We start from the raw sequence: 12,899 nt of genomic DNA, 5'->3' as shown, positions 1-12,899 counted from the left end.
ATCGCTGTTAGGGACAGGAAGCAAAGGGGGAGGTGCAAATCCCTCCTTCCCTCCTCCGGGTTCCAGCCTCACGTGCCCACTGGCAGTGGAACCTAACAAAAGGCCAGTCGGCCAAGGGGAAATGTGGCCTGCCGTCTCGTCACCAAGTAGAGTGCGGAAGGCACGTGAGAGCTGAAAGAGATCAGTCACAAGCAGCACCTCCTGACCAGCAGTCTGGACTTTCCCCCTCTCTGAGTTGTGGCTAGTCAACTCACTCGTCCCGAGTCCCAACTCCCCAAGTCCCGAGGCAAAGGACGAACTAAACAGATCAAAAATCAGATCTCTAAAATCTACTGCTATCATATAGAGGGCAAGTCAATTTCCAAATTTTAGATTTAAAAACAATGTTTATAATGGACAGAAAACACCTTTTTGGCCCATGTCCGTGTACTGTGAGTCACTGTCTTAAAGGAGTTGGAGTAATAACAAGTCAAAGCGTATCATGATCCTTTTCCCAAAATGATGAAATCAATCACGTATTTTTCTCAAATATATTTTAGATGCATACAGATATTCAGAAGACAGTTTGTTCCTCGCAAAGCCATTTCTTACTCTAGTGGAAATTTGAAAATAACACAAGAGAGGAACAAGAGCTCGACGCTTCTGTCCAATGAATTGGGTGACGAGAACCTCGATGACAGGCCAGCAGCACTCCTTTGGGGCTGTGCCCTAATACCTGGCATTCCCTGAAGTGCCTTTAACGTCCGTTTGACCAGTGGCTTCTCTGCAGGTGCAATGACCTGTGCCAATATCCACAGAACACATTCGCGTGAATGCTGTTATGCTTATTTATATCTTAGTAGGATGTACTATGACACACTTGTCACGAGCCTCAATGATTTTGAAAGCCAAGAAATCTGAGTAATGTATACGCTTTGCTTAGGGACTAAATTCAGCAGAATATATGAACACACTGCGGAACCTTGCCTAGTGTTATTCTCAGAACATGAGGCCCAGAGGAAAGCTGCTATGATGGTTACTTTTATGTGACAACTTAATTGGGACATGGGGTGCCCAGATGTCTGATTAAACATTACTCTTGGTATGTCTTGTGAGGGCATTTCTGGAGGAGATTAACAATTGAATCAGTGGACTGGGCAAAGCAGACAGCTCTCCCCAATGTGGGTGGGCCTCATTCAATCTATTGAGGGCCTGAATAGAACAAAAGGCGCGGGAAGGGAGAATTGGCGCTCTCTGCCTGACTGAGCCGGAACATGGGTCTTCTCCTGCCCTCAGACTGGGACTGTTGGCTCTCCTAGGTCTCAAGCCTTTGGATTCAGACTGTTTTTATACCATTGGCTCTCCTGGGCCTCCAGCTTGCAGACAGCAGATCAGGGGACTTCTCAGCCTCCGTAATCACACCAGCCAATTCCTTAAAATGAGACATATATATATTTTTCAATGTCCTACTGGTTGTTTCTGTGGAGTACCCTGACTAATAAAAGCAGTTCAAGGTCTGTGCAATGATTCCATGATGCCATCAAAAAAACTGCCTCTGGCCCTTTCTGCTGGAGGTCCAAGTGGCTGCTGTCAAAGTGGGCAAGTTTATGAAAGCCGGGAAGGTGTGCTGGTCCTGGCCAGACGTTACTCTGACACAAAGCGGTCATCATGAAGAACGCTGATGATGGCACCGCAGCCCGCCCCGACAGCCATGCTCTCTGGTGGCTGGAATTGACAGCTATCCCTGAAAAGTGACAGCTGCCATGGACAAGAACAATGCTCAGAGGTCAAAGCTCAAGTATTTTGTGTAAGTTTATAACTACAATCACCTTGTGCCCACAAGGTACTCTGTGGATATCCCTTTGGACAAAACTGTAGTCAACAAAGATATCTTCAGAGACCCTGCTCTGAAATACAAGGCCCGACCAGCAAGAACAAATTATTCTTCCAGAAGCTGCGGTTATAGATCTTTCTTTTGTTTCAGTCATTAAAAGTAAAAAAAAAAAAAACCACACGCCTCTGCCATCTTTAGCATGTGCCTCTCATCAACAAGACTGAAGGATGGCTGCAAAGCATCTAAGTATCATGACCATCTTCCAGGAAAGAATAAAGAAAAGGCAAAATATGACTGTCCACTAAGTCTGTCGCTTCTCTTTGAAAAGCAATGGCTTTCCTGGAAGTCCCACCCAAAAAAACTTGTATCCAAGTTATTGGCAGAACCATTATCATATGACCAACCCAAACCTCATAGGGTCCTAGGAGAACAAGTAGTTTTAAGTGTGCACACTGCCACTCTGAACAAATTAGGGATCTGTTAGCAAAGAGAAAAATAAAACAGGGTAAGCAAAGAGTACAGATATGGCATATACACTTGCACACCAAAAGAAGATAAAAATAGCCAAGTCGTAAATACTAATCTAGTAAACAAAAATACATGATTTCCTCTTCTCTCAAATCCTATACTCAGGCATGCCACTATAATGATATCATTAAACGAGAAAAAAACTACGTTAAGATTGACATGGTTAGATTTTTATAAAATCTATCTGGCAAAGATAACTGACAAATGCTATGACAATATCTGAACTAGTTATGAGATTATTTCCTCTTTCCATAAAAAGCAACCTAGCACAAAGGAAAGCCATAGTGTGGGAGGAGTATTTGTAATACATTATCTAACGAACTCATAGCCAGAATATACAAAGAACTATAAACCAGTAAGAAAAAGGCAGGCAATTCAACAGAAAAAGATGGACAAAAATTAAATCTTGAACAGGAACTTCACAAAAGATAATATGCCAAATGGCAATGAAGCATATAAAAAAGGTACTCAACTTTATTTTTCATCAAGGAAATGCACATGAAAGCCACAAATGTGATACCATTTTAACCCTCCTGAAAGGCTCAAGTGAAAATGACAGAGCATATATTGAGTGTGGCCAGATATGGAGTAGCTGGAACTCTCAAATCCTGCTTGTGGGAGTGTAAATTGGTATAAATAAGCCCTTTGGAAAACTCACTGACAGTGTCTTCTACAGCTGAAAAAATGCAGATGCTGTGCCCCTGAAATATCACATCCTGGTATATACCCTACAGAAATTTATATTCACAAAAAATGTATATAATGTCCATACATAAACTGGAAACAATGCAATGTTCGTCAACAGAATGGATATGTGGGTGACAGTAGTGAATGAACCACACACGACAAGGATGAATATCAGAAACCATAAATTGAGACGAAGAAATGAAAGATAAAAGAAGTCAAGCTTACTCTTTGACTCCATTTATAAATGGGCAAATTGAAAACTAGGCAAACTAAGCCATGCCGGGAATAACTCCCAATGGGTATAGGGGTTTCTTTTGGGGGATGAAATGTTCTCAACTTTGTGCTGACTCGGGTGCTAATTACTTTGGGAGACATTTACTATGAAAAATGTATCACGATGTGGTTTTGTACACTTCTGATTTGTACACTTTTCTCTATAGATGTTTTATTTCAATAAAAAGTTTACATGAAAATAAATGTAATCTAGCCCTCCCCAAATCTTGGGAAATAATCTTCAGAGGGCTGAACAAACCCTCAGGAGATACTTGATACATAATACTGGACTCCTTACATCTCTCTCTGCCTTACCCCCATCTCATGCTTTAGACGACCTCCCATTTATTTTACAATACCTTGTTTAATCTGGCTTTACACAATTTACAATGAGCCTAAGGTAAATCACCTATCGTCACTGACAATTTTTTTACAGATGGTTTATATGCTGCTTGTCTTGGTTCTTCCTCTATCCCTCTATGGAGTCTCCTCATTTAAAATCTAAGAATTTCTGCATCAAAAGTATTGAGCATTTGAAGTACTCAAGGTTTTATAATCTACTAAATTTCACACTGACCTTGAGAGCTAAGTGTTAACTCTATATCTCTGTTTAAAAAAAATCATAGAGTCCTTTTGCCCTGAATTCATCTACCAGGTCATTTATTTCCTTAACTCTGATGATAATTTCTTTTAATTGGTGGTTTTCAAATTGCTGGTCACAACACATTAATGGATTGCAAGCCAATTTAGAGAGTCCCAACCAGCATATCTTTTAAAGAAACACAACAGAAAAAAATATAAGAATGCATTGCACATAGTATCGTAAGCACTTTTGTTTCACAAATGCATGCATATATATATGTAATACTGGGTCTCCTTCATTTGTTATTGTTTACTGTTGAGCTGTGGTCAAAAAGTTTCAAAAGCTAGACCTTTCACGCTCCTACATCATAGCACGGCAGAAACTCTAAGCCAGGCTCAGACTACAACACGAATGGTTCAGAATGTCTCTGTCCTAAGTCTTAAAGGAAGAACAGTTTGAGAGCAATGGCAATTTGGTTTTGGCAAGTTATAAAACCTGGAGTCCAGAAAGGCAGGGAGAGCAGACTGTACAAACGACTCTGGCCTGCTGTGGTAAGAAGCTCTGCACTGCTGAGCCCCCAGAGGGGCGGCTGGATGGCTCGGTTGGTTAGAACGCGAGCTCTGAACAACAGGATTGCCGGTTCGATTCCCACATGGGCCAGTGAGTTGTGCCCTCCACAACTAGATTGAAGACAAAGAGCTGCCGCTGAGCTTCCGGAGGGGCAGCCAGTTAGCTCAGTTGGTTAGAGTGCGAGCTCTCAACAACAAGGTTGTCAGTTCAATTCCTGCATGGGATGGTGGGCTGCACCCCCTGCAAGATTGAAAACGGAAACAGGACTTGGAGCTGAACTGTGCCCTGCACAACTAGATTGAAGGACAACGACTTGGAGCTGATGGGCCCTGGAGAAACACACTGTTCCCCAATATTCCCCAATAAAATTAAAAAAAAAAAAAAAAAAAAAAAAGCTCTGTGAATGGACCTGAGATCACCAGTGACATTCAAAAAAATAAAAAGCAGCTCCAAACTTCTCCACGGTTAAAGTATGTGTTAAGTTTGAATGTCTTCACAACTGGTGCTTAAGGACAGGGAGGAGAGACTAAACAAAAGTAAATGGCCTGGTTAAACAGACTAACCATTATCTGCAACACAAGAATTAGTTTAAGCCAAGTTGTATGAAGTCCCCCAAAATTCACAATGAGAAAAATAAGTAAGTAATCAATGCTTTCATAACTGAACTCTTTGGGGTAAACGTAAAACACATTTTTTTAAACGAGCATGGTTCCAAAATCTTGAATGGGGTGGGCTCACACCACAGCTGCTGCTGTTAGCCACACTGCATTCCTCCTAGTTATTCCACACCACCAGAACTTATTTTTAAATTTCAAAAGATTTTAAGGTTACTGTTAACCATTAAAGCGCTAGTGTGTGGTTATAATTCAGCCAATCTAGCTGCAGAGTCTGTGATGAAAACCAGTTGCCATAACAGTGTTCCCATAGTGACCCTCGGGGGACTGGAGCTGGCTCCTTACTCTGGACAGCTGGAAGCTCTTACATAAACATGCCGTGAGAAAGTGCTTTTAGTTCAAGACTCCCAATATGCTCCATACCGTGAATTTCTATGGGATAGAGTTATTCTTCCAGCAGCTCCATGGGAGTATACGGGGGGAGGCTAGAGCAGGGGGCGGCATAATCCATTAAGTTATGCTCTTCACATCATTCACACAAAGCAAAGAGCCACATCTCGACTTCATGCTCCCCTTTCACTGAAACAGCCCCACTTAGTTCTACCACCTTCTATATTAAGAAGTATTAATGGGGATTACTGGATGGCTGAAAAGGAGCCCGTGATAGCAATCCCCAAATTCAAATCTACGCAAGACTCTGAAACATGTTGTTTTTTTTTTAGTCGTTCCCAAGCTGTTGACTTTCAGAATAAATGGCTGCTTTCTTTCAAATAAGAAGACAGTTGTATTTCTAAAGTATTTACTGAGGTCAAATCCCAGGACAATCTGAAGTGCTAGAGGTCAGCCAGCCAGCAGAAGGAAGGCCCTGACAGTGAGAAGTGTGCTGCTATCAGCCCTATTTCCTGTCCTTCCAAATGCTGGGGTTCAGAGCATGCAGCAGACCCCTGAGGTCTGTTATTAGTGACAGTTGCCTTCCGAGGTCCGGTCTCTCAGGACTTCCGTCTTCCTACAAGATCCGGACCTTTTTCTCTCCCCCGTCTACTATGTGGCAACTATCTTTGACCTCAGCTTTCTTTTCCTCATATTCCCCAGACTGAAATCGCAGCCACGACTTCCAGCGTGCCGCAGGCTCTGCTGCAATGCTGAAAAATACTGCTAGATCTTCGCGGTCGGCAGGGACACTGCTAGGAAATACAGTGTGTCCTGCTGAGGGAAAACCAGTGTTTTACTAAATTTGAATCCAGAAGACACAACTCCTTTGGAGTCAGGGGAGCTGGGTAGAAAGAAAGGGAAGAACACAGTTATTTCAGGATTGGGAATTGATTTTAAAAGATACGTCTTTGTTTCAGAAAGAGCTAAAAACTGAACATAGTATCAGCTGAACTAAAATTTTCATGATTTGGAGAATGCAAGAGGTCTTTTCTCACCTATTCACATATTTGTAGTCATCTGAAATCTTTCATTTCAAGGCAATGGGAAATGTCTGTGAGGGGAGCCACATCTCTGAGCCTGCCTCCCTCTCCCGCAGCCCAAATGGTGCACACTCGCAGCGCTGTAGAAACTGTTACCATTCTTTTTTTACACCATCTATCCATACTGATGAATCTTAGAAGGTACTGCTGTCACATAATGCCGTGTCTTCTTTACATGGGATATTAACTAACAGCAAACAGGAAGACAACGTGAAATTAATTGACTACCATGCTGTGGCCTCATGGTGAATAAACAAAAAGTATCTGGGGAGTATTCATTCAACAATATTTAAAAACAAGTCCTATACAACAAGACTACATAACAAAAGCCTAGATTGTCTTATCTTACGAAAGTGTGCCTCTCATTTGCCCTCGTCGCTCCCTACTTTCTAACCAATTGAATCACGAGAAATGGTTTCTAGAATGGGGAGCCGGGTAGGGTAGGGGCCGAGGAACCTGCGGCAGGCCTCAGCCACCACCATGCCAGTAACCAGCAGAAACGATCGGACAGGCTCAGCCACAGCCCACACGTGGCCACGCCGGCTTCCGAGCCTTCCCAAGAGGGGCCAGAGTAAGGGACTGTGCGTCTGTCTACACGCACCTTTCTACTCCGCTGACCAGCTCCCACAGCCTCTACCTTCCCAAGTCAGAACCGGCGGAAAGTGGGAGCACCACAGAGCCCGCAGACAGGAAACGTTTCCACCATTACCACTGCTGCCACTAGGACACCATCACGGTTATCACTCTGGGAGCACTCACTGCCCTCGACCATGGCGTCCCTGACAGCTGCTTGGGCTTCACTCTACTGATAACAACAACAAGGACACAGGACGGATATTTACTGAGCTCCTTTTATTTGCCAGGCAGTGTGCTAAGCATTTGTTTTACTTAAACACAATGATGCTATGAGGTACGTACTACTATTGTTAACAACCATTTGCAGATAAGGAAACTGAGGCTCAGAAACATTAGGAGACTCACAGTGATACAGTCAGTAGGTGGAGAGCTGAAATCGGCGGCTAAGAAGTTCTCCCGTCGGAGCCCCATTCTGACCACTCTAACATCACCACTCCACCTGGTCAGGTGACATTCTATTTACCACCTTCCTCTACTACCTGAGTCTTCTCAACCTTCAAAGCGCAGTGATTCACCACGCTGATCTGGGTAGGACACTGCCAGATTCAGAAGTCCTCATCTGTGGAAAATGGGCCGCGGGCCCTCCTGTCTCAGGCACCTTTCTCTGCAGCGCGGCGGGACGGACGTGAGAAGGCGGCCCACAGTCTCACGAGGATGACACGTGCAGGCAGGCCTTGCCTAGGAAGCCCCAGCAGCATGAAAATGTCCCCATTCGTGGCTGGCTTGACAATCCATTTCCCCACCTTGACCTTGATGCACTGGGGTGACTGAATTTAAACTTTTGTTTGTATAATATACCACCTTTGTTTTTCCAACTTCTATTTCCTGTTAATTCTATCTGTCCCAAGAGATGACAAATACAAAAATTTATACTCCATAGAAGATAAAAGCAAGCTTTGAAACACAAGAAAAAGAACACTTGAGTTAAGAGTAATAACATTTACATTCAAATTCTATTGCAAGATGGCAGAAGTTCAGCAACACTGAAGGACTATAAAGTTTCATTAACTGCTTCCATATTTTTGTTGAAATATATAAAAATATCTTCTAAAAATATGACATAAAAGACAAGTGAAAATCACCATATTTTACAGAAACAATTAAGTCTCTCCTCAAATGTTCCTTTTAAAGCATCTAACTGCGACTTTCAGGTCTAGAGGGAAAGAGTCATTTTAAATCCCCTTCTGTGCCTGTTGCCTATACATTTAAATCACAGGGAAAATTCCTTTCAAACTTAATTGTTTGACTATTTAAAATAAAAGCAAGACACAGAAGCCAGTTTGCGGGCCAATGTGATATGAGAGCCAGCACTGTTCTTAAAACCAGGAGTTGCATTAGGTAGAACTCAGAGTCCAGAAACGCCACGTTTCTTCTCTCCTCCTGTTTGCAATTCCAAGGTCCACACCATGCTCCCGGAAGTTTCTTCTTGGTATTTACACACACCATTGGCAGGTCTCATAGTGCATTGTACTCCACACACTTCGATGGATCTGTAGGAAAGTGCTTCTGGCAAATGGTCATTAACCTCTTCAATCCCTAAGAAAATAAGGAAAATAACGGTTGGTTGTGATATAGTTAAACTATTCTTACTTGCCCTCCTCAGTACTCACTCCAGCTTACCAAGATACCCACTAAAATGCGGCAGTCCCCAGCACTCAGATATGCACCCCGAGAAATGTTCATTCACGTGCACCCAGATATGTACAAGATGGTCACAGCAGCACTGTTCACAATAACTGTATCAAAAGAACTGGAAACAACCCAAATGTTCCTCATAGGAGAATACGTAAGTATAAGTATGCTCACCGATGGAACATTTTACAGCAGTCAAAATGAATTAACTAGACCTACATGTAACAAGTCAGTCTTTCTCCACCAAGTTCCAGAAGAGAATTCAACCCCCACTGTCTTAGCCTAAAGCATCCACTGGACGCAATGAGACAGCTCCGCTCCTGTGTACCTACAGGGTGCAACACATGTACCATCCTTGACGGAAGTGAGAAAACAGGCACTCAGGTCATCTTCTGTGTTCTACGGTCCAGATGGGGAGAACAACTGATATATTTTAATCTCGCAAACAATGTTAAATGTCAAAAGCAAGTGGCAGAAGGCTGTATACAATATAATACCATTTTAATAAAACTCAAAAGCAAGTTAAAATATATTGCTTAGAAATACACACATAACATGGCAGCATTATTTGTGAAAAAGGAAATGACCAATCTCTCTCTTCTGTAATTAGGACAGTTCTTACCAGTCTATAACTTTATAGTGATACTTTTACCTGACGACAAGAACTATCACTCTTAAAATTCATTCAGCCTCTTTCAACACATCCTTCATTCTGTGATCTTTTAAAACCCTTAGTTGGCATTTTGTTTTCATTTATTCCCCTCAGCTTTCGCATCCACCAGTGCGCAAACATGCCTCTAAGTCGTTCTCCCAAGTCAGGACAAAGGCACACACCGGTGCCATGCCACTCTAGATCTCTCCAGACAAGTCTGGGAAGAGTTCTGCAACCAGCAGTGAGTCCTATTAACTGTTTTATCTATCAGCCTACAAATGTCCTTGTTTACAAGCAGACACTTTGTCAAATATCATATAGAAAACTATGTATCTACAGCAATATTGATTAGTCATTAAAAATAACAACAAAGAACAGCAGCACTTAATTTTAAAGCCCTCCAAAGACATTCTGGCACAGATTACTTTAAGGTTTCTCACCTTGGGTTCACAAAAATTAAAATCACCCAGTTCCTGTCACAATAAGAAGAGCAATGAAATACCATCAGCGGCCAAAGGTTGACTACATTGAGGCCTGCATTAGGTATTAAATATGAGAGTAAATTTAGCACTCTGCCTGGTACTTAACTAGTATTCCCCCCAAAATCATTTTCTTTCCTCAAAATAATACAATAAAATATCATCTGCTCTTAAAAGAAAAAGAGCTTGATGACCTAAAATGAAAAGCAGAGTATGTGGCCATGACTGCACAACCCAGCAACAGAAGAGCACATCTGGAAGTCTAAGCAGGAAAGGTGAAAAACTGCCTTGAAATGTTGCTGATATAACAGGTACCGGAAATACCATTAAGCATTTAGAACTCTTCTCTAATCACTTAAGTATTCAAACAACTCTTAAGCTCAGTGAAACCACCAAAAACAAAACAAAACATATAACAAAAGTTCCTGCAAAATCTCTTTGATCCCATAGTAAACAGACAACACAAACATAAATTACTTCCACAAAATGAGCTACAATCTCACAGATTCAACATCAGAGAAACATGTTTTTCAAACATTTTACTTCAAGTCCTTGGTGGATTCAAAGATTGTCCATACTGTGCTGTTTAAGAATTGGGAGTGTGAGGGGAAGTTATCTTCCAGCTGATATCCAAGAAAAAAGACTTTTGCAGGCAGTGCAATGAAAGACCACGTAATTTGCTTTGCTCCTCATTTTTTGTTCTCTGCACTAACCAAGTATTTGCTTTAGATAAAGTCCACTCCTTCTTACAATCCAGCTTCTCCTGCTGTGAATTCTAATCATGTGTATGCAGAATTGTGATCTGTAGCCATGAAAATATAGGTGATATCACTAATTTGGCATCTGAAGTTTCCTGAAGGAATAGGTGAGAAAAGAGGCAAAGCTAAGAAAGAAAACACACTTGATGACTTCCTTGATGTCATCTCCATACCATATTTACCAGTTCCTTGATGACTTCTCCATACCATATTTAACTAAATTAAGGGTTTTTTTTAAATCAGTATCTTTCTAGGAAAATATTCTGCAATTAAAAGTAACTGATGAACTGGTGAAATACAAATAGCTTTAATCAGCAGCAAAACATGGCAAGAATTATGATGAGCAAATAAAAAGCAAACTGATGTTAAGACTTCTGGAGGTAATTTTCCTTGCAAGAACTGAAATCTTAAGTGTTTGCTCCATATAGAAGGTATCTGTGATGTTTATTTATCCTCATGAAGCAGAGTCTATGATTTAAAAATAAATACTAGTATCCTGCTTGAAATCTTAGCTGCCAAAAGGTTTGAAAATCAACAGTCTGAATCTTAAATAGTTTACATTACAATAAATTTTGGCAATAAAGAGTGACAGTACACAGCACAGATTTTTAAAGAGGCGTAGTAAACTCAGGGCAGCATATGGTTATTTTCCAAATGGAAACAAATCTTCTCAATTAGATCCCTCAGGATTTTCGTTTTCAATTGCTTGTGGATGCTTAAACCAGTAAGACAATGAGCTGCTTGGCTTAGCTTACTGCAAATAGTTCTTAAAAACTAAACTGGTGGTGTTTTTAAATATAATTTTTATTTTTATAAAAGCAAAACATTTATTTAATAAATCTTTATTCAGTGCCTACTATGTGTCAAGCACTATTCTAGGCTCTAGGAAACAGCAGGGAACAGAAAAAAACCCCACCCTTGGTGAGATTAAGTTCTAATAAGGGAAGACAGACAAGAACCAAAATGACTATGTAAAATACCTACTATGTAAGATGAGAAGTGCTATGGAGAAAAGTAAAGCAGGAAAGAGGGTGTGTGTGGAGGTGGGCGGGGCGGAGGGGCAGCTGGAATGACTCTGGCTCTTACTCCAAGTGAACTAGGGAACCACTGGAGGGCTTTGAGCAAGAGAGAGACACACTCTGGGCTGTGATGGAGCTGGATCATTCTGGGTGCTGTGCAGATACCGGACTGAAAAGGGGCAAGGACAGAAGCTCAGAGACCACAGAGGAGACACTGCAATGATCCAGATGAGAGGAGAGTGGCTGGACCTACGTGGTGGCAGTGGAGAAGGTGAGAAGGGATCAGATTCCAGATGTCCTTTGAATATAGAAGCATCAAGGTTTGCTGACAGGATGATAGGAGATGGGCTGGGACAGAGAGAAAAGTCAAGGGTAATTCCATGCTTTATGTGTATTGTTTTTATCTTTTTTAAGATTTTTATTAAAATGTAGCTAACATACAACCTTATATTAGCTTCAAGTGTACATTTATACACTTGAAGTGTAGCTTCAAGTTAACATTTATGCACCTAAAGAAGTGAGCACCATGACAAATCCAGCACCAGCTGACATCGTACCGCGCTATCACAATATTATTGACTATATTCCCTATGCTGTATGTTACCTCCCCATGGCTTATTTGCTTTACACCTGGAAATTTGAACCTCTTATATCCCTTCACCTTCCACCCCCCTTTTGCAATTATAGTTGACATTCAATATTATTTTATATCAATTTCAGATGTACAGCATAGTGATTAGACATTTATATAATTAAGAAATGACACCCCTGACTAGTCTGGTACCCACCTGGAACTGTACATAGTTATTACATTATTGACTAAATCATGTAGTTCTCGTATCAAATAATAGCAGTCCTTTGCCTCACCCTTTCCAATCTCTAATCCAGCGCCCCAGAGGCAGCCGCTTCAAATCTATGGTATTTACTGCCATATTTCTAAATACTATGCTAACAATGCTTGATTTACTTCTGTTTTTATTTTTTTATCTACTGACTTCCGACGATGAAAGCTGAGGATTTGATTCTCTTACTTCATGTGCATTGGCCCCACATAAGCACGCACACACCTAAACTCACTCTCTGTCCCCATCCTCTCCAAATCACAATTCTTAGTGAACGGATTTTCAGGATTTACCTCATAAGGTCTACACAAATACTCTTCAAAACAGAGCGCACAGTATAT

General features: G+C 41.4%; 1 protein-coding gene across 2 annotated transcripts in view; it reads right to left on the bottom strand.

Moving 5' to 3' along the window:
* Window positions 1–7,373: 7,373 nt before the first annotated feature.
* Window positions 7,374–12,899, bottom strand: part of PRPF18 (pre-mRNA processing factor 18) — a 49,558-nt gene continuing 44,032 nt past the window's right edge. For both annotated transcript variants that reach the window (XM_033100739.1, XM_033100740.1), the window contains one exon: window positions 7,374–8,712. In XM_033100739.1, the coding sequence (XP_032956630.1) occupies window positions 8,632–8,712 (81 nt within the window). In that variant the 3' untranslated portion in view covers window positions 7,374–8,631. The remainder of the gene's footprint in view (window positions 8,713–12,899) is intronic.

The sequence above is a fragment of the Rhinolophus ferrumequinum genome (assembly GCF_004115265.2).
Source record: "Rhinolophus ferrumequinum isolate MPI-CBG mRhiFer1 chromosome 5 unlocalized genomic scaffold, mRhiFer1_v1.p scaffold_110_arrow_ctg1, whole genome shotgun sequence".
Lineage (NCBI taxonomy): Eukaryota > Metazoa > Chordata > Mammalia > Chiroptera > Rhinolophidae > Rhinolophus > Rhinolophus ferrumequinum.
Note: the sequence above shows the minus strand (reverse complement) of the source record. Positions and strands in the feature narration are given on the sequence as shown.